This window comes from Protopterus annectens, chromosome 15.part0 (assembly GCF_019279795.1).
Source record: "Protopterus annectens isolate FY-2018-M chromosome 15.part0, PAN1.0, whole genome shotgun sequence".
In the NCBI taxonomy this organism is placed as follows: Eukaryota; Metazoa; Chordata; order Ceratodontiformes; family Protopteridae; genus Protopterus; species Protopterus annectens.
This window is the reverse complement of record NC_056749.1, coordinates 426,660,873-426,684,185: the sequence shown is the minus strand read 5'-3', so window position 1 is coordinate 426,684,185 and position 23,313 is coordinate 426,660,873. Positions and strand designations below refer to the sequence as shown.

Below are 23,313 nucleotides of genomic sequence, written 5' to 3'. Positions count from 1 at the left end.
AAAAAAACTTTTTCTGGAGTATGACTTTTTATTGCTTGTTTTAATTGGTTAACTTCTTTTCCCCCCTTAGGATCTTAATTTTGTGGTGGAAAAACTTACATTTCCTCCATTTGTATCAGCATCTTCTGCCTCTTTAAAATTCTGCGCATGGAAAACTATTCTACTCTTGACTCTCACATCTTCTAGGAAGGTTTCTGAGTTACAAGCTCTCATGGCCATAGTACTGTTTCTTAATTTACACAGGGAAAGCGTGACTCTCAGGGCTAATCCATCCTTCATACCTAAGGTAGTAACAAGCTGTCTCTGAGTTGGGCTATTCACTTACCTCCTTTCTTTCCCAATCCTGAATATGGGAGGTGGGATCTTGCATTCTCTGGACATTCAAAGACAACGGAGACTTTATCTGGATAAAACTAAATCCATCAGGAAGACTGACCAGCTGTTTCTATCTGTTATGTGCCCTACGGTGGGCCAGCCAGTCTCCAAACAAACAAAAACGATTGCAGTTCGGATCTCTAAGGCCATCTCTTTCTGCTATTTGCAGTATGGTAAGTCCTTGTCTTCCCCCCAAAAAGGTCATTCCAGTAGGGCAGTGGCTTCCTCAAATGCATTTCACAAGGAAGTAGATGCCTGGTCTGTCTTTGAAGCCGCTGCTTGGTACTCTGTACACATCTGAACTTATAGTACAAAATTGATGCCTTCTCCAAGTCCAGGGCTGTGTCCTGACTTCCACAGGAATACCATCTGTTCCTGTATACTTTCTTGAAGATCGATCCTGATGACTCATCACCATTTGTATTTAATTTCCCCCTATATCACCATTTTTATTTAATTTCCCCCATATCACCATTTTTATTTAATTTCCCCCTATCTTAACTGTTAGTTGTTAAGCCTCAGCTACCCTCTAACCTTGATATAATTAAGTCTTCCACAAATATTTCCATTTGTGCTCTTTCTTGTTTTCCACTTTTCTCTGCTTTATACAAATTTCTTAACATTTCTAAAATGTGCCTAATACAGCCATGAGATCTCTTATTTTTCTTGTTATAGGCTCCCTAAGTTTGACAGCCACCCGTTTTACATTTTGTTGCCTAAGTTATTGAGCAGAATGTTTTTGTACTCTGGACTTTTCAGAAAATAGATCTGTTGATGCCCTTTTTGTTCTTCCTCAACGTTTGGGTTCCGGTCCGACTCGGACCCTTATTTCAGACTTAGGATCCAGCTGTCAAGCTCTTCCCTTGTGCCCATAATGCTATGGTGTATCCCCAAAGCCCCAGATCATGTTTGCCACCATTGTGAACAGATGCAGATTTTCCTTAGCTCTCAAGCAATCATTGGTTCTTCGAGTGAATAAAACTTAGTTTCTTTTCTTGACTATATATTTTCAGCTGTCTTAATATCCTCCCAACTAATTTCTTTTGCTTGTATTAGGATTTTTCCTCCCTTTTTCTGTCCTTATTACTATTTTACAATAGTAGTTTTAATACTTTTCTTCATATCCCCTTTACTATTTTTTAAGGATACTTATGATTTACAGTTGTTGATAATTAATCTTTTTCCTGTTTTCTGGTATCTATATACAAGAAAGAGATTTACTGTTCTTTCTCTTTGTATTGTTATGTTGCTGTTTGATAGACACTAAATTGTGTTTTCTTGCTCTGAGTGTTTTTCTGCCACCATGTCAGTGAAACCCACAGGTTTCAAAAAGTCCACTTCTTGTGGGCATAAGATTCTGAATTCAGATGCCCACAAGGAGTGCGTGCATTGTCTTGAGGCTGAAAATCTAGAGACTTGCGAGTAACATGTACTCTACCTTTAATCCTGGGGCTTTAGCGGATCATTGCAACAAACTTATTTTGAGAGACTTCTACTTCAGGAGCTCAAACCCCTCCAAACACAGCAAATCTGCTCACTTGGAGCATAGGAAGCGCTCCCCTCCGCAGTCTTCCAGGTCTGTCTAGGAGCCTCCTACAAAAATATGAAAATTGTCGGATCCTACACTCTTGGACCCTAAGTCTTGGTCATTGGATCTGAAGGCTTCAGATCCTAAGCCTTCTACATCTTTCATAACCCTTAGTCCAATTACTATACCCTTGGATTCTAAGCAGGGTTCTTTGTATGGGAGCACCACTCCCAAGTACTTGATTAAACTAATTTTTCTACCCCGCCTTCAAGATTGCTTCAAACAGCCAAGAAGCACTCTAGGCCACCTTCCACTTCTTCTTCTAGGTCATCTAGGAGCTTGTCGGAAGCTGCTGTGGATAGGATGATGTGAAAGTTTCTCAGAACTCCGATCCAGATGTGGGTCTTACCAGCACTGTCTCCTACTGAATCCATGAGTAAGCCTACTACTTCTGCAGCCATCTTTTCTCCTTCTCTGATCTATCCTGTAGTTTTGGATTCCCAGGATCCAAGAGCCCCGAAGGGTTTGGTGTCTGATCCAAGGAAAGCTTCTTCCTCCACTCCAATGATTTCCTTGACCAGTTCTGCTCCAACGCTGTCTGATCAGAATGGGTCTCTGAGCAAAAGTGTCTATGTCTGGTCCGAGGGGATGGGCTTGGCTCAGATTATGTCAGATCAGTCCCTTCCTCTCAGAGCCTTGGCCCTCAACAGTTCTGATCTGGTTATGCACCCTAGGCTCTGATCTGAGGAGGTTCTGGATTTGCCTTCTTTGGGAGTTTTGGCTCCAAGGGAGCAGGTTGGAGTTTCTCTGGGTCCATCTCCCTTTGAGGTGGTGGAAAGGGCTTTTTCTTTCCACAGAGAACCACCCTAACATATTTTGGATCCTACTTCCTTCCATCCATCTCTTCCTTGCTGTGAGTTGCACAGACCTATTCCACAGGGACAGCCAGAATCAGTAAGTGTCCAGCTAGTTCCTGTGAAGGAACCTCCCATCTCTTCCAAGACTTCATCTAAGCATCCCACAGAGGAGGTTCACTGGAAGAAAATGTGTAAAAAGAGACACATTAACTCCGCTTTGGAGTCTGTCAGTGAGGATACCAATTTTGATGGAGAGGGATCCCCCAGATCACCACCCAATGACATCTCCTTTGGAGGTATTCTAGAAATTCTGAAACAGAAAGGTGGTTGGTCTTCCCAACTCCCTTCACCAGAAGAATCTGTTTTTGGAGTCTTTTGGTTCTGGCCCATCCACATCATGGGTTACTCCCCCTGGCCAGATGAACTTATTGATTTAGTTGTCCATCGGGCTTGGAAGGAGCCAGACACAGTTGAACCCATTCCAAAGAGACCTGACAAGTTTTTGACACCCCTCTGACAGACCACACTGGAGCAAAGGGTTCTTGGTAGATGCTATGGTGGTGGTGGCGGTAGCCACCAAGGAGTTAGTGAAACAGAGCTGTACGCTTCATCTGCCTAACAGGGAGTATAGAGAGTTGGACAGGTTTGGAAAGGGAGTTTTGCCTCTGCACCTTTTGCCCTGAAGTCCCTTAATTACTTGGGACATTTCATTCGACTTCGGAAAGATTTGACCAAGGAACTTTCACTCTCCGAGTCCATGTCTGCTGAGGACTTCAAAAGATCATCCCCTCAACTGGCCACTCTTTTGTCCATATCCAATGCTTCAGTGAGTTTGATCTCTCACACAGCTAAAGACACCTCATGCACTGCCAGTTCTTGTATTGCCATAAGGAGATATACCTGGATACAGCTTTGCGACTTCATTGAACCTTTTAAGATGATTTTGATTGTAAACCCTAGTCCTCACCTATAAATAATAATTCTCTACTGAAAGCTGATTTTCTCCCAAATTTTCTTAAGTTCCATAATAGCAGTATTGGTGGAATATAAATACATACCAGTGTAACCCTCTTCTCTTGCCAATAGCCCCTTACTACCACAAATCTACCATTAGTGCATTTTCCCCTCTTCTGTTACGGTTGGTGTCCCTCAAGCAATTAGTATAATTACCCCTCTTTTTCTGTGTCCCTGATATTCTGCTTAATATCCATCTTGAAGTCCTTTCTTTGTCAAATTCATATACTTTCTTTTCAGAAGTGTCTCCTGAACCATTGCTATTTGCAGTTTGCATTTCTTAATATAATTAAATATGTTTTCATTTTTGTCTATCTATAAAACAATTTTTGTTCCAAGATAATATAAATAGGATACCCATTCTGATAAAAAGCTATTGTTCCCACTTATTATACATGATAGTTTTTTTAATTCGTTTCCAGCTTTTATTTTACATGCACACACTGTTTTGCAGGCTGTTCTTTTATACAGTTTTCTTCTCATCTCCATTTAAACTTATGCCCCATTGTAAAAAACTTTTTCCTTTTAAGAAAACCTTCAAACAAACAAAAAACTTTTTCAGAACACCTACATCACCTATTGACTTAGAGCAAACATGCAAAACTATGTACATCTTCAAAAAAATGAAGTTTAATCCTCCAGTTAGGAATTATTACCCCAGATTGACAGCTGCATCCACAGGCATTACCTAATCTAAAATTAAGGTTACCGATGCTAAAGTGCATGCTACAGCCTTTGCTCCACTTACAGTGATCACTGTCTGTTCCTTTCTCATCTCTTAGCCCCTCTCAGATGAGAAAAAATAGCTTGTATGCTTTCAGAAAACATTAACTTTTAGCACTAAGAAAAAGTGTGCTGGCTGTCTTTAAATACAACTAAATTGTGCACTTTTCTCTTAAATGCATTCAAGTGTTAATGTTGCTGGGGAGATTATCTCTTATTCACTTCCCATATTTTCAAACTTTATTTTTTACTGAACTGTTTGCCATTGTATTCTTAAATGTTGCATTTCCCTCAGCAAAAATGCTTAGAACTTTCAAGATTATTTGCTTACACCTGCAGACAGCTTGTCTCCATGTAAAAGCAATTAGCAGCGAGTCTTTGCAAATTTCCCTCAGACATCTTGACTCCCACTGAACATTTGCTAATGGGGAAAAACAAGCAAATATTTTTGCAGATGTATGAAACTTGCATTTTTCATGGCTTTCATCATTTTGTCTTATTTTTCAAGCCTATTTGCTTACAAAAACACTTGTTTATAGCTTAGGCCAGGGACATTCACCCCTGTAAAAAAATGTGAAAATATCGTAATTCTACATATAATATAATCATTGCACTTTTACACCCACCCCCACCCCAGCAGCCCGAGATTGCAGCATATTAACAGTAAACTTGCTTTTGTCCAACCTTTATTCTCTTGTTATACTATAAAGCTTATATTTCTTACAACTAAACAAGTGCTCATTTACTTTTAATGTCTGTAACTCACAAAACAGTCACTGAAAAGACTACCACAACATTTAAAATACCCCTTACTACAGACTACACAAAACTGCTTTACTGTATCTAACATGCAGTTTATATCATGAAATGCTTTATACAAATACTAATTACAAAAATTGTACTTAAGTTTTCTTCTGTTTTAGTGTCGTCCTCATCATTAATGACCTAAAGTGGAGTGTATGCTTTACAGTCCACCCACAAGTTTAACATATTCAGCAAAACTCCAGTCTTTTTTGGCCACTTTTTCTTAAAAAGCTGTATTTCATGAATGTGATTGATGCTTTATACTCTCCCCTGTTACCTAATTTCAGTGTTGCTGGTCTTCTTCATGTTAATCTCCATCTCCCAACACCACACTGGTTCAAATCCAAGGTACTCCTAGTTCTTCTATTCAACTCCTGTGCTTTTTTCCTGTCTCAACAAATTTTCCTTGGGACGTAGGAAAAGATTTCGGTAAGAAAGTATCCCTGAGATTAATTGTCAAAATAATGAGAAGCAGAGGCTCTTTCTGTTTGATGCCTCACTTTTTCTTAGATAAACTTTTGTTTCCTTTTTAGCATGTCATGCATCCAAAGATGTCTTTGATCCTCCAGGAAAAAGTATTCTGAAGGCAGCTCAATACAGCTATTTTAAATTTCACACATGCCTGTCTACATTCCCTGATTGCCTGGATAAGTTTGCTTCTCTTCTGCCTGTTGTACAGTGAATAATCATTTTCCACAAATACTCTACGATCTCCAATTTTGTATCACTTTTCCCTTCTGACACAGTTTTGTTGGGGTCAATTCTTTCTGCTGGTATGATTGCATCTTTACTAATACAGGTCTTGGCTGCTTTCTCATGTCCTCCTTTCAATTAACAAATCCTGAATACCAGTCCAGTTTCTACTTTGTGCCTTCATAAAATTAACATAATCTCTTCCTTCCAGTTTCTCTGTTACAACAGAAAAATCCCAGGTTTTCTCTGGGCCTGTCTTCTAATTGTATCATTTTTTTGAAACATCTCTTCTTTAGAAGCCTCATACTTAGCCAGCCTTTTCCTCATTTTGTCTTCTGATTTCTGATTTTTTTATGAGTTCATCTGAATAGGTAGTTAAACCTTCTGTTTTCTCCATGTTATTATTTGAGTTGGGTTCCCCTTCAAAAACATTGAAAGAACAAAACGTTGAAGGCACAAAATGTCAAAAGTACAAATTGTTGAAACTTATTTAGTGCAGGAGGGCAAGCCCTTGTGCCCCCCCCCCACACTAATTACATTTACAACTCTGGGGTCACACAAAAGTGGGGAAAGGGCAAATTCTGCTTTCAACATTTTGTACTTTCAATATTTTCTGCTTTCTTTGTAAAAGGCAGATCTTTCCTATTCAACCTAGTTGAATCCTTTAAAAGGATTAGTAAGGCCATGGATAAGGGACTTAAAGTTCACACTGCTTATCTGAACACTGCTTATCTGAACCTTGCTAAGGCATTGGAGACTCTCCCACATCCTGGGAGTGTTGACAAACTCTCCCAATTCAGCATTAAGCTATATGTAGTTTGCTGGATGGGTAATTGGCTGTCTGACAGACCCCATAACATTAAGGTTGAGATATTTGCTCTTGACTAAAAAAAATACCAGTGATGTCCTACAGTGCTGTTTCCTAGGTCCCCTTCTCTTTGTTTTTTTATGGCATAGAAATGTATGACAGTGTCAAGGGGCTGTGGCTTAACAAGCTTGCTGATGATTCCAAATGGGGGGGGCAGTTATCAAATCACAGTCTGATACTCAAATTCTCTAGCAAGGACTGGACAAATTATTGGTATGTTAATCATGGACTTGTTCTTAACACCAAGAAATACAGAAAAATTCCTTTTTTGGCATCGCTAGTCTTTATTATATAGATAACATCCCACTTAAACTTGACACAGTACTCAGGAACTTGAACATGTATGTTGATAATAGACTCTGTTTTGACCACTGTGTCTCTGTGGTGGTTAGAAAATCTTTCTGCCTTTCACAACTTATCCTTCATGGTATTTCTGATCTTTCAGGTCTGCAGAACTTGTAGTCTCACTTCATTCATCCCTTATTAGCCCTATCATTGAATATAATGCACTGTTTGACATGCACTTCTCCATGCACCTAAACCAGCTTGACGGACCTCAGTTTCCTTCCAAAAAAGATCTTGGGTCTCAGTACTCTTTGCTAGTCTGACAGGCTAAAAGCGTTGTCAGTCTACTCATTGTAGTAAATTATTGGAAGTCATTGCTTGTACCAGAGCTTAAGCTTAAACTACCTTTTACTGAATAGCTGCAGGATTCTTTCCAGCCAGTGTCTTCTCTCCACTTTCTGTGGTTGATTTTCTTTCAGGTTCTCTAAATTTGTTCTTTGCTGTCTCAGCGCTCTTAGATACGCTGACAAACTAAATAGCTCTGTCCCTCTACTCATTGTCATAAATTACTGGAAGCCACCTCTTGTACCAAACAGACTTATGTGGGGGTAATCTCTGCTTAGCTTTCTTTGTTATGAATGATCCAGCACTGTTTTGAACTCCTTCACCTAAGGTATAACAGGTGGTAAAGCAAACACCCATTCCGGAGACCTAAACCTACACTATATCACATCAATACCACCAAATGGCATGACAAATACATATTGCAAGTAATCTCTGTGGTATCCCCAAAGTCCGAAACAACCAACTAAACAAGTATAGTGAGTTCAAAAACAAAACAGTGTAAGAAACTTCTCTGTGTGGAAGATTTTCAATCCATATATATCTAGTTAATCACTGTATATTAATCAGATCAGATAATGGTAATAGAAGTAGCGAACTTAAACTCATCTTAAGTCAAAAAAATAATAAAAAAAATGTATAATTTGAAATATTATATGAAATTACTAAGTATTCAAAAGTAATCCAAGCAGGGTAGGCAGTCTGTTTCCAGTTGAAAATCCTATATTAAGTACACAGACAAGCGATCCAAGTAAAACAAAAAAAACAGAGTAATAGTTTCCTCACAAGCTTTCTAACATATATATATATATATATATATATATGTATATATATATATATATATATACTTTTTATCAGGCAAGGGGGAGTGGTTTATTGTGCTGTAAAACAAAGTGTTATTGGTATACATGTTAAATTTGCATCCCTTCCCCATCAGTGTGACATTCGAGCTGGTCCTGCCCTACTCAGCTGTCATAATAATATAACCCTTATGTACTTTAAATAAAAATTAATAATGTTTTGGTACCTCTTATTTAACCAGATTGTGATTTTATCCAAGAAAATATACTACATGGCTAGAAATATATAAACCTTAGACCATATGTCAATCTAAAAAATATATGTAAATATATACATATACACTTTGCTTGCAAAAAATTCATTCTAAAAATCATATTCTGCTTCTGTAACCTGTGATGTGAAATTGTTCAATCTCGCCGTTTGTTCTTACACACGGGTTCGGAGCCGATCCTCGGCTCCGAGTCGGCCGCATAACTAGCTCGCATCTTCGAGAAAGCTCGAGGCACAGTAATATCCCATGATCCTCTGGTGTTAACCCTCAGATCTAGTTTGCCGCTAGCAGCAGATCACTTCGTGAGGCTCGGGCCAGTACAATTTTTTACTATTTTTTGCTATATCTCTTGATAATTTTAGTGATATTTTTTCTTATATTTAATAGCTTATATATATATATATATATATATATATATATATATATGTATAGATAGATAGTTGTGTGAACTAGTTAGGTAGATTTTTACCTTTAAAAGTTAGTAAGGGCCTTAGGCCATTTTTTTGTCTTTAACAATTCTTTGAAGAAAATTAATCTTTTTTCTGTTTATTTCAATATATCAGTGTGCTGTGGTGTGTTTTGCTAAACTTTTATATTTATATACTTTAGACTGGTTTTTTGGTAGTTGTAAATTTTTTCTTTTCTTAGTAATGTCAGAAAAGATGAAAAGTGGGTTCAAGAGGTGTCAGTGTGGACAAAAGATGTCCATTACTGACAACCATTCTTCCTGCGTCTACTGTCTTGGCCCTCTCCACTTGCAGGAAGACTGTTCTATCTGTCATTCCTTTAGTGGGAGGGTCATGATGGAAAGACGCAGGAAGTTAGTGGACATAGGTTTAATCAAACCTGAATTTCAGGAAGCCCTAGACAAGGCTGAACAGGTTTCGAAGTCTTCGAAGGGATCGAAGTCTTCAAGAGTGTCGGAGCCCAAGTCATCGGCTCCGAGCACTTCTTTTCAAATTCGGACACCGGCTCCTATGACTTTGAGGCCGAGTGTCGAGACTTTATCTCTGCACGAGGCTCAGGTCTTGGAGCCGGTAACAGAGGTACCACCATCTACTATCCTTCGCTCGGTGACGGCTTCGATTCCTTCGACCCGTTCTTCGAGGCCCATCTCTGACTCCGATGTGGACAGAGTGGTACAGAAGCTTATGGAGAACTCGGCGTTTTCAAAATTACTCGAAGTTTCGTCCCAGTTGGTTTCGAAACTCGAAGCCATTCCAACTCCCTCGACACTTCCTCCTCCGAGACCCGTTGAGTCATCAGTGTTAGGAGTCGAAGAACCGATGATTGTAGAGCCCTCAGTGCCGAAGCCTCCAGTAGTGCTATCGGCTCCGTTGACCTCGACTCCTTCGGAACCAGCCGGAGAGTCTCGGAGCCGAACGTCTTTCCTGGGTTCCGGGGGGGATAGTCGAACTGAGGTTTCGGTTCCGACTCTTCCCCTCGGTGCCTCGGCTCAGATTAGTTTGGATCCATCCTCTGTGTCGGAGCCCGTGGTTCCGATCCCGGAGAAACGACTTCCTTCTTCGGATCGGGTCGGCTCTTCGGGTCGGGGCACCGGTGCCTTTGACATCATAAGGAAGGTCTTGTCGGATCAGACACTGACTTCATCGGCTTCTTTATCTCCTTCCCCAAAAGGTCCGTGTTCTGCTTCTGTACCTTCGGTACCTACCAAGCGTCGAGACCCAATGCCTCAGAAATCCCCACAGGGATACTCTGGTTCCTCAGATGCATCCCCAGAAGCTCCCACTGAGGTTGTTCCGAGGAAACGACTGTGCAAGAGGAGACACACAGATTCCCCTCAGGAATCTCTTATATCTGATACTGATTTAGATGAAGCAGAAGGGTCCCCAAGGTCCACCTCTGAGGATGTCTCCTTCGCAGACATTTTGGAAATCCTGAAGCAAAGAGGGGACTGGCAAACCCTTACCCCTTCTGCGGATGAATCGGTTTTACTGAAGGCATTTGGGACTCAACCTTCTACCTCCTGGGTGACTCCTCCCTTTGACGATCTTATGGACCTAGTAGCTCGGAGGGCTTGGGAAACACCTGATACAGTGGAACCAGTCCCACGTAAACCAAACAAATATATGACAGCTCCTCAAGATAAAGCCTACCTTACTAAAGGAGTTCCGTAGACACTATGGTGGTGGCGGCCACTAAGAAAGAGATGTCTGAATCATCTTCCTCTGTCCATCCTCCTAATAAGGATTCTAGGACAATGGACAGATATGGCAAGCATATTTAGTTCGTGACTTTTTCCATCCGATCGCTCAACTACCTTACGCATTTTACGCGTTTACAAAGAGATCTCATTAAAGAGTTAGGAGATACTCTTCAGGGACACACAGATGCTGCTGTCGCCAATAAAGTGACAGCGCAACTTAACACCCTAAATTCCATAGTCAACTCGTCCATGAGGCTGATTTCATATGCAGCGAAGGATCGAGTAGAGCGGCAGCTTCAGCGATTGCACTGAGAAGACAATCCTGGTTGCGCTTATGCTCCTTTGGAAACCTTTAAGTCTTCTTTGCCAATGCCCCTTTGATGGTGCCTCCCTGTTTGGGCCCAAAGTAAAGGAGACTCTCACAAGGTGTGAACAAGAAGGGAAGACCCTGTCTGCCGTAGGGGTCCGTTTTTCCGTTCCATCTAGGCCCTACCCTAAAGGGCAATGAGGAGGAAAAATGTGGTTCCGAAAGACTCAGGGATCTTTTCAACACACCCAAAGTGACGCCCCCTCCAGAGGCAGAGGAGGGGGAAGAAATGGAAGATGCCGCCCAGCCGGCAGAGGGGGTCCGCAAAATCAGGGTGACAGAGAGACGTTCTCTGGAAAACCCTTCCAGCACTCCTGAGTGCAGGCCTGACTGTCCTGCTCTGGAGGCAGTCGGGGGTCGCTTAGCTTTATACCCAGAGGCCTGGCTAAATCTTACATCAGATTACTGGGTAAAAAGCATAGTTACCAGAGGCTACAACATCCCCTTCATAACAATACCACCAAACTCCAAAAAACTCCCAGATGTTCCACCCAGTCTGCGAGATCAAGCAACTATAGAAATAAAAAGGTTGCTCGAAAACAGAGTCATCCAACCAGTCCCAGCGGACCAAATAGGATCCGGAACTTACTCAAGGTTCTTTTTAGTTCCAAAGAAAACAGGGGACTGGAGGCCAATTCTAGACCTCAGCAAGTTAAATACCTTTGTAAAAAAGGAAAAGTTCCAGATGGTCACGCTTCAGTCAATCCTCCCTTTTCTGCAAAAGGGCGACTGGATGTGCTCTTTAGATCTCAAAGACGCATACTACCATATAAAAATGGCCAGGGCGTCCAGAGATCATTTGCGCTTCCGGCTGGGAGCCAGTCATTTCCAGTTTCGCGCTCTGCCCTTTGGTCTCACCTCAGCCCCCAGGGTGTTCACCAAATGCATGGCAGTAGTAGCGTCTCACTTGAGATGAAAGGGATTCCGGGTGTTTCCTTATCTAGTAGACTGGCTCCTTTCCGCCACCACCAAGTGTCATCTGCTACAAGCCAGGGACTATGCCATCAGTCTTTGCTCTTCACTAGGCATAACGGTGAATTTTGGAAAATCTGTCTTATCGCCGTCACAGCGTATCTTATTTATAGGAGCACAGCTAGATACCTCCCTGGCTCAAGTTACTCTCCCCCCATCAAGGGTATCAGACCTCAGGCACCAAATTTCGCTCCTGCTTCAGAACAACAGAGTCTCAGCACGACAAGTATTAAGAGTGCTAGGCTTGATGTCAGCATCCCTTCTGGTAGTTCCCTTAGGCAGAATGCACATGAGGATTCTTCAATGGATGCTATTCGCCCAATGGTCGTATCTACAACTTCCACTGTCTCACCAAATCTGGATCACTTAATTATTGCAAGAAGGATCTCTTGTGGTGGATACACAGTCAAGAGCTAACACTAGGACGACCCTTTGTATTACCCAGTCCGATAGCAACTCTAACCACGGACGCTTCCCTGATAGGGTGGGGGGGATTCTTTCAGGGACAAACAGTCCAAGGTCAATGGTCCAATTTGGAGTACAATCTGCACATCAATGTTCTAGAGATGAGGGCAGTGTTTCTAGCGTTGCAACACTTTCACAAGTCCTTACCTCGGGGAACAGTGACAGTTCAGACAGACAGCATGTCAGTAGTCTGGTACATAAACAAGCAAGGGGGAACCAGATCTTACCCTTTATGCAGAGAGGCCCTCAGAATTTGGCAATGGGCAAAGTCCACCGGACGCTTTCTGATAGCAACGCACATCCCGGGGATTTCCAATGTAATCGCAGACAGGTTGAGCAGAGCCATCCTGTTCCCTCACGAGTGGTCCCTCAAACGTCAAGTAGCGGAAGAGATCTTCCGCAGATGGGGCCAGCCTTGCTGCGACCTGTTTGCATCCCCTTTGAATGCCAAATGCAGAAGCTATTTTGCCCTGTTACCCCCCCCCCCTAGGGGTGTCCCCAGGGACGCACTGGTATACAGTTGGCCCCCGGGTCTCCTTTATGCTTTTCCTCCTGTTCCACTAATTCCCAGGTTTTTGCAGAAAGCCAAATGTCTGGACAGGACCATAATACTGATAGCACCATTCTGGCCTCGTCAAATCTGGTTTCCCTTCCTTCAATCCCATCAAGTGAAGGAACCATGGATTCCGGACCTGGAACCAGATCTGTTGACACACACATCGGGAGTTCCTCACACCTCCCTCAAGTCCCTCAAACTGACAGCTTGGCTGCTCCGCTTCCCATCTTAGCCAGGTCGGAGTTGCTATCTCCTGCAGTACAACAAATTATTGTATCTTCTCACAAACCATCTACAAGAAAACTGTACATTAACAAATGGAACCGTTTTGTGCACTGGGCCTCCAAACAAGGTATAGATCCATTTGGGGCCCCAGTACACCAGATACTAGATTTCCTTTCCTCTCTTTTTCAAGAAGGGGCATCAACATCCATTATAAGAGTTCAACTGGCCGCTATATCCAATTTTCATACTGGCCGTAAGGATGGTTCTCTTATGTCTCACAGGCTTTGTAAAGCCTTCATGGAAGGTACTTTTCATCTCCGTCCTCCTTTTCGTAATCCAATAGCACCTTGGAATCTTAATCTCATGTTGTCACAACTCATGTTACCCCCTTTTGAACCAGCAACCACAACTTCGTTAAAATTGCTTTCGTGGAAAACACTCTTTCTGGTTGCCATCCCTTCAGCCAGAAGGGTTTCAGAGTTACAGGCTTTATCTATCAGACCCCTGTACATGATCTTTCATCCGGATAGAGTAACCTTGCGCACCAATCCATCTTTTCTGCCGAAGATTTGTTCGATTCAGAATATCAACCAATCTATTGAACTGCCTACCTTCTTTAAAAATCATTCCAATAAGCTGGAATACACATTGCATAAGTTAGACGTTCACAGACAACTAAGATTTTACTTACATAGAACAAAAGAATACAGAAAGTCGGATCAACTTTTTGTATCATATGTGGACCAAAGAAAAGGACAGGCAGTAACGAAGGTTACCTTATCCAAATGGCTCTCAGATTGCATAAAATTCGTATATGCTGAATCCAAACAACAACTTCCTTTCAAACCCAGAGCTCATTCTACAAGGGCAATTGCTACTTCTTCAGCCCATACCGCTCGTCTGCCTTTAGATACCATTTGTGCAGCGGCAACTTGGGCAAAACCACATATCTTTATCGCCCACTACAAGCTAGACAAGAACTCCAGGGACAGGGCGACGTTTGGTTCCACTGTACTCAGGAATGTTCTCCCTTGAGCCACCCGGGAAAAAGGAGCTAGGACGCTACCGTGTGTAAGAACAAGCGAGATTGAACAATTTCACATTAAGAAGTTATGTCTTACCATAACGATCCATGTGGATTGTTCATCTCGCTTTTCTTACATTCCTCCATCCCCGTCCTACGGTCTGGGAGAACGGTTTTTTGATTAGATTCCTTTTCAGCCTTTTCTAGGTATGGTTGACATATTATTAACATCAATAATGGCATCTTTTGTCCTCTACCTGGCAGTAGGGTTTTTAGACATGTTTCTAGAGGGATTCTTCTGGTATAGCAAACTAGATCTGAGGGTTAACACCGGAGGATCATGGGATATTACTGTGCCTCGAGCTTTCTCGAAGATGCGAGCTAGTGATGCGGCCGACTCGGAGCCGAGGATCGGCTCCGAACCCGTGTGTAAGAACAAAGGCGAGATGAACAATTCACATGGATCGTTATGGTAAGACATAACTTCTTATTAACAAAGGTCTCTTTCGTTCTTCTAGGCTTCTTCAGGTCTGTGTACAAGAACCCTAAAAACTATCTACAAAAATATTGTTGTATAATTAGTAATAAGAGGTGCCTTCTGTGGAAGGTTGGGCGCCAGGCTGGCAACTTGACACCATAAAACTATACTGCCAGTCATGAGCGGACAAGGTGATCCGCTGTGGTGACCCCTAACTGGGAAAAGCCGAAAGAAGAAGGTACCACATCCTTATTAATTGTATTTAAAGTACATAAGGGTTATATTATTATAACCGTTACTAAGTAGGGCAGGACCAGCTCGAATGTCACACTGATGGGGGAAGGGATATGAATTTAACATGTATACCGATAACACTTTGTTTTACAACACAATAAACCACTCCCTTACCCGATAAAAAGTGTGTGTGTATATATGTATGTATGTATATATATATATATATATATATATATATATATATATATATATATATATATATAGATAGATAGATAGATATAGATATATATAGTGAGAAAGCTTGTAAGGAAACTATTACTCTGTTATTTTTGTTTTACTCGGATCGCTTGTCTGTGTACTTAATAAAGGATTTTCGACTAGAAACAGAATACCTACCCTGCTTGGATTACTTTTGAATACGTAGTAATTCTGTATAATATTTCAAATTATATTTTTTTTATTTTTTTGACTTAGGACAAGTTTAAGTTCGCTACTTCTACTACCATTATCTGATCTGATTAATATGCAGTGATTAATTAGATATATATATATATATATATATATATATATATATATCGATTGAAAATCTTCCACACAGAGAAGTTTCTTACACTGTTTTGTTTACAAATACATATTGCAATGTATCCCCTATTTCTGGTATAGGCAGTTATTATCTCTGAGTGCTTCCCTAGCAAGCTTTAAAACCAGTCTGGATGATTGCAAATTTTTACCAGGGATTTTTGGAGACAGTCTGCTTAATTGGGGCACTGCTAGTTTTCCACCAGTACTGAGTGAAGTGTTAGGCTTCTTGATGGTCTCCCTTGGCCATAAGTTTAGTAAGAACCTATGAAACCATGACTTTATTTATAAAAATGAAGCGGCAACAAGTGAACTTAAGTCTTATGTTCTGGGCAAGTGTCAGCACATAGATGGACATATGGCTGTTCAATACATATCTAGGCTATCCCCAGATGTTGAAGTTAGTCAGAAGAGACCAAACAGAAATTAATTTCCTTAATACGTTGATGCCGTTTAAGAACAATAAAAAATTATTTTTAAATAATATGTAATAGCAATACATAAAGTTAATTTGTGTAGTACAGGTTTAATCTATGGCCCTGCATTTGTCTGATCACTTGGGTTTTGCCCTCATGATCAACTTGCACCACCCTTGAATATAAGTACTGCATTACCCACTCCCAAACATTATGTATTACATAAGTGTAGGTGTGTAGTTTTCTGCTTGCAATTTAAAACCACACTCCCAGGAATGACTGTACTGTCCTCCAGTACAGTAGCTTAATATGGAGAAACTGACCTTCAGACTACTTTTTGTTTATTTATTTTTTTCTTTTGGATCAGATACTCTCTGTCTTTCTACTCTCAAGGTTGGGTTAAAAGATTGTCGCTGATCTTGTCTGGGTACATTGAGCTAAACCCAGGTCCAACAGTGTCACACCAAGTGAACCAAATCATCCCTCTACAAGTAAACCAATGTAGTTTCACAATTGCATTGGTAAACCTAAATAGCATAAACAATAAATGGACTGTTGTAGAGTCCCTGATCTTGTAGAATAATCCAGCCATACTGTCCATTACTGAATCTTGGCTAAAGAATGTACATCAAGTTTCTGGAGGCATAAAAATAAATGTTTTTACAGTAACAGACCTGGAGCTAGTATGCAGAGCCTAACTGGCTTATAGCCCAAATTACATTTGGAAATACTGTAAATTTCAACACTGGTCATATATGCATTCCAGTCCAGCCACTCTAATCTTGTTCGACTACTGTCTAGACCTCTTCCTCAATAAATCAAGCAATGATAAACTGGTTATTCTTGGGAGACTGCAGAATTAACAGGTTAAGACCACAGACATCACATTTAGGTGGGCTCCGTTTAGAAGCATGACCTCACTCAAATGACAAAAAAAAAAAAAAGACAAAGCAGCATGATCTAGCCTGAAACCTCTGGCAATCAGACCAGTTTAACACAAACAATAAATAGACTTGCATATATTAACCTTAAATAGGAAGGACATGTTTCCATAAATGTAGCAAAAAACATCCTGTATAAGAAACAGCAAGATGTCATTCAGAGACACAGTTACAGTTCTGGAGGATAGTTAAAACAATGACCCTTAAACCCACCTCAAATATTAAGGCTGCCATACATTTGGGCCGCATTGAAATAAAAACCTTTGCATCTCCCAGTGAGCCATTTCCACTAAATTGTTTTTAATCTGACCTTACACCAGTTGCTATACTATGCTATGTAGCAAAAGTAATAGAAATGTTGCTGTACAACCAGTTACTGGAACCATATCTCAAAATATGGCCGGTTGTCAATTAGAGAGCATAGATTATGTAACAAATGTAATATACTGACAGCCCTGTATGTATATAGTAATTGACCCTATCTTTGAGGCAGTGGAAAGAGGATACATAAAACATTCTAATTTTGGTAACAGTGATAATACTGTATAAAGTGGTTCTCTGCTTACCTATGTTATGGAACTTTTGCACTTAAACATGAGTCTAACACTTCAGAAAATGGAAACTTCAGAGCCAGAATGCTGCAGGGCTCAGTTCTGGGAATGCTTCTTTTCTCAGTCTTTATTAACAATTTACCATTTGACTTACAGTCTCTGAACTGCACTGTTATGTGTAGTCAGTATAATTATGCTCATGTGCTTAAGTCCGGCAATTTGTTTCCTGTGTTACAAGAACTGCAACTTGAATTTAGTTTTTTTTACGAAATTGGTCAACCAAAGTGCAACTTCTGATACTTATCAGAAGTGAAACCAGGCCCCTCTCTAACCATTAGTAACCTCATGATGTACTCTATCAGTAGTTACACAGCAAAAATGTACCATAGTATATATAGTATAGTTATAGTATATATAGCTCTTGATCAACTGCTATCATTTTCCACATATGGAAAGTATTGTAAATGTAACTCTCGACCAGCCAAGACAAACATACAAGTACTCAGATCTACTTCCCTTAGAGTCAAGGGAAATGATGGCATTACCTTTGATAATACCCAAAGCTGAATATTGCCTATCCACCTACCCTTATTTGCACTGAACTCTGCCCAGAATACTCATAACCTCTGAGTAGGGATGAAAAGGTGGGGAATTAGTAGGAGGGAGGGAGATTAACTGGGAGTAGTACAGGGGCAGATCCAGGTGGTTTTGAGATATTCTTTTATCTGTGTTTTAAAGGTAGAATAGTTTGGACATACTTGTATGTGTTTGAGGAGGGCCATTCCAGGCCTTGGCAGTTTTGTTTGAAGAGAGGGAGTCACCATGGTAGTTGTTTGACTGGGTTATTTTTAGCTGTGGTCTGTCTGAAGACCTGAGAGATCTGGTATTGACATGAGTTTGGACCAGAGAGGAAAGGGCAGGGCAGTGACTGGGGTTGTGAATGATTTAGTGGCTGAAGGGCAAGTTGGTTTAATGTTATCAGGATGGGGAGTTCTAGCCAGTTTAGTTGTTGGAGAACAGTACAATGATGAGTTTTATGGGGGTGGTTGCAGGCAAATGTTGCTATTTTATCATAGCAGGAATCTAGGTTGTCTGCCTGCCTTGTGTAAGTTCGAAAAAAATGTGAGAGCAGTAGAGAAGGGTAGTTAAAAGTTGAGATCTAGATGTGGCTAGTCTGGCTTGGTGCAATAGGAAGGGTAAAAAAAATTTTTAAGAAATTTTGGAAACTGTCCCTGTAGTTTATTATAAATGTATCTTTTGGTACTGTATTAGTTTTGTGTCATCAGTTAGCAAATAATGTGTTGAATTAAATTGTCTGCTTTGTTTTGTTTTTCTCGTCAAAATTGTTTATTTTCAGTGGCTTCTGTCTGGTGCAGTGAGAATAGCAGATAAAGTAGAATCTGGCAAAACTTCTGTGGTGGTCCATTGTAGCGATGGTTGGGATCGGACAGCACAGCTTACATCATTGTCTATGCTTATGCTAGACAGTTACTACAGAACTATTAAAGGTTTTGAGGTACTTATTGAAAAGGAGTGGATAAGCTTTGGACATCGATTTGAAATGGTAAGTTTAAAAATTCACAACTGTCCATGACTCATAACCTTTGCATTTTTGCTTAAAAAAAATACTGACTTGAAATTTGACATGTCATCTTGGGTTACATGTAATATGAGCTTTGGTTTCACACACTGGAAGAGAACATCTTACCAGCTTGTTTTAACACAACTATATTTCTCAGTATCATGCATTTGAGCTGACACCTTTAAATTTTCAGAACCATTTTTTAAAGCCATATTTTAAAATTTCCATGTGGTATCTATCAGTTTGCCAGTGTTTGCTTGTACTGATGACACATGGTGTGGAAAAGATGTGTAGAGTGAACAGAAAGGGTAAAGTAGAAATTTAACTGAAATTGTGCAACATTAGTATATTGTTCCACTGGAATGTGTTTTGTTTGTTTATTTGAGAAGCCTCATGATTGCTTGTAGAACCACAACACCTCTCTTATATTATACTTCACAATTTCACAGTAAAATTTGTTTGAAAAAAGGCAGGTCACAGTGTAATGCTAAAATGTTTTCTTTTTTTCAGTAAAGACAGGTTCCCACATTGCAAGCTCTTAGTTTGTATCACTGTATGAAAGCAAAATAGAGTAGCGTGTATAGGAGTCACAGGAGATTCATCTAAGACTTGATACTTTGAGAACCGTATTCATGAAACAAAACATGCGTGCATGCAGCATTTCTGATTTTGGCTCATATTTTAGCCTTTATCCTCATAAAATTTTCATTTGCTTTTAAATCATTGAGGGGTTACAGTAAATCAGTAATGCCAGTCATGAGAATTTCATTGTTATGGTTCAGAAAATGCATCTTGATATGTAACCTGATGTTCTGTTAAATTTTTAAGTGAAGTATGAGTTGTCTGCTTCGTATATGTCCCTGATTTCACAGAGCATTTCTGATTTTGCCTCGTGCTTTGCCCTTTGTTGACTTAATTTTCTGGTAAATTAGTTAGGATCACAGTAAGTCAATAATGACAGTCATTTTAGTTTTTTTTTTCAGTTCCTATTTTTCAACAAACTGCCCCCTGTACTCAGAAGAACAGGGTTTAATGCCTTCTATCTACATTTGCCAGATGTGTGACTTTGAGCAAGTAATTTATTTATTTATTTTACATTTGTTTACCGAGATAGCCCGACTGGATACATGTCCATTTTCAGCAGAAGCCCAAGGAGAAAAGCTCTGGAAAACACATTCAACAAACTGTTACATTTTTACAGTTTAAACACAAATAAAAGCATTTAGCATTGTAGTGTGGTACTGAAGTAAAATGGAGGTAGCCTGTAAGCTTGAATGGTCCATCTGGAAGTTATCCTATGAAGGCTCCTGTGGAAGTGAAAGAAGCGCGACATAAAAAAAGTTGTTTATTGAAACACGTTATCACCCCAATATTTGAAATTTTAGTACTAGTGCTCTTTTACCTGTAATGCTTTTCTTGATGTAATCATGTTTTCTTTCCTCTTGGATTACCTTGAGGCTTTTCAGTCTCATATCCCCTCTGAAAATGGGCCTTATCCAGCAAAGTTAACTCAGGTAACATAACATGAAATAAATTTAAGCAGTGTAACACCAGGTGACTCAAAAAGAAAAATAGAAAGAAGTATTCAGGGGTAAAGGTCGATAAAATCCACAGTCATCCAATGGTAAAGTAACGAATAATTGACCACCATGGCTGGCTTAAAATAAAGCTATTTATTCAGGTAAAATAAAATAAAATTTTACTTGAATAAATAGTTTTATTTAAGCCAACCGTAGTGGTTGATTTTTGATGTCCTTCTATTCTGATGTTGCAGTATTCATAACAGTTGGGAGATGCTGCTTGCAGTGCCACCGTCGGGCCAGTATACCAAAGTCTTAGTCCAGGAGGGTACATGTGATGTCGGTTACCAGGGCCATAAACCGACGTTAGGTATAAAAGTGACAGCTGTATGTACCCTCCTCAGAATTTTTCTGCCGCTGTGAGCATTGAACACCGTTTGCCAGTTCCACTTCTGCATCGCGCTTTTTCAGACGACCGCATTCCAGATCGTTAAAGATCAGACAACCGTTTTTAACTGTTACAGATAAGTGCCCGGTAGGGTTTTCTTACTTATTTTGCGTACTGTTTAGACTTGCATGAAAGCAAGGGAAGTGTGCTTGTGGGAGACAGATTCCTCACAAGGACACACACGATAAGTGTTTTTTGTCTAGATGAGGCCCACGACCATACATCCTGTTCAGTCTGTAAGTCATTCGTCCCCAAGACGCTATGTAGCCGATTAGTGGCTTTAAATCTTTATCTTGAGAACCAAAGACTCAGACACTTGGTGCTAGGCATGGAGGGAGGAGTAGGCCCTTCCAACGAGCCGCCTTGGAAGAAGGCGAAAAAAGTTAGGCCCGAATCCCAGGCTACACCTCAGGCGTCCGAACAGGCTCTAGAGGCGATTGAAGACTCTGAGTCCATTCAGACAACGGTTACCAAAACAGGCCCGGGAACCTTAATGGAAGCTTGGGGAGTGGGATACCAAAGGTATGTCCGCTGAGGTGATTCAGCCATCAGAGTCTGATGGCGGAGGGGAACCACGGCTTGCATTCTCGGAAGCCCCTGCTCCTCCTGTTCATGCTAGGCCAACGTCCAGTTCTCTTCTGACTGCTCCTACAACCCTCTTGAAAAGGAAACAGAAATCCAAGCATTTTGAACCCTCACAGATGCCTGGCTGGGAATTCTCTCAGTCTGTTTCAGGCTTTTCAGGCATTACAATCACAGCAACTTCCTCCTACTCTCACTCCTTAACCAATCCATGTGTCTGAGGAAGAATATTCATCTTCTGAGGAGTCCTTCTCCTATGAAACTCAAATTTAATCCCCCAAGGAATTCATTACTCCAGAAGAAGAGGACTCTATTTCTCCTGAATCCCCAGGAGAAAAATTCAGCTTTGGGGATACCATCTCCCTTATGAGGGAACATTTTAAGAGGCAGGCCTCTGAGGTTTTCTTTTGCAAATGGAACAGCCATCTCCCTCCCTCTGCTGTGCCTCCCTTACTGCCTGCTTTTCAGGATGCCTTCCTAGCTGCTTCACATTCACCAGACTCCCAACCCCCAGCAGCTAAACGACCTGATCATTTTTACAGCATTCCCTAAGACACAGTTTCTCTAAAAGAACCCTCCTGCAGACCCAGCTGTTATAGCTGTTTCTGAAGATAGGACACCCAGACAGCTACCTTCTATGACTCTTTATTCAACTGATAAAGACAGTAAATGTATGGACAGGACAGGTAAAAAGGTATATACCTCCTCTACTCTGGCCATTAGGGCCCTGAACTACCAAACCCACATGGCAAGGTATGTTCTTGACACTATTTCAAAAGCTTCCACCCTTCTGTCTGAGGTTCAGGATTCCCTTATCAGAGCACAACTAAATTCACTTCTCTCCACAGCATCCCAAGTGACCAGGCACTTCATAAAATTCAGCTATAATGCTGTGGAGGCTGCAACCAAAGCTGCCGCTTCTATATCAGTGCTTCGTCGTTACCACTGGGTACGACTACAGCCCCTCCCCATGGATGTTCAAACTAAACTGTTGGATTCACCCTTCGATAGTAAGGCCCTCTTCGGACAAGCTTCTCAAATCCCTCCAAAAGAAGGGTAAAGAGTTACAGAACCTCAAACACCTGCTGGTGTCCCCTATTCCTAGAAGTCATAGGAACTGTCCTCAGAAACTCTCCTTTGTAAGAAGGCAATTCTTTCACTCAGCACCACAATCAAAGGGATGTAGACAGTCGAGAAAGACTTCTACTGCCAGATTTCCCACCAGATCCTCTACCACATCTTTTCGGCGCCAGCCTGACCAACCCAGGCCTACTCCACTATGACTCACCCCTTTTGCATCCAGACACCGCCTTATCCCTTCATCTCACCCTCTCCCTTCCCTCCTGGCAGAGGCTAACAACAGAACAGTGGGTCCTCGCCATTATCCAGAGAGGATATTGCATGACTTGGTGGATGCTCCCACTTTTCCAAGGGATTCCTCAACCACCAAAAATCCAAATCCACCTGTTCCCACCCATTATTCATCAACTTCTCAATCAAGGCACCATAGAACCAGTGCTCTCCCCTCAAAGGAACACAGGCTTTTATTCCAGAATGTTCCTGGTGCCAAGAAAAGAGGGTCCTTGGAGACCTATCCTGGATCTGCCCTTTCTCAATCTCTTCCTCCACGTACCCAGTTTCAAAA

General features: G+C 41.0%; 1 protein-coding gene across 2 annotated transcripts in view; it reads left to right on the top strand.

Moving 5' to 3' along the window:
- Positions 1–23,313, top strand: part of MTMR1 (myotubularin related protein 1) — a 1,550,898-nt gene that overhangs the window by 1,116,179 nt on the left and 411,406 nt on the right. For both annotated transcript variants that reach the window (XM_044057166.1, XM_044057165.1), the window contains one exon: positions 18,894–19,100. In XM_044057166.1, the coding sequence (XP_043913101.1) occupies positions 18,894–19,100 (207 nt within the window). The remainder of the gene's footprint in view (positions 1–18,893; positions 19,101–23,313) is intronic.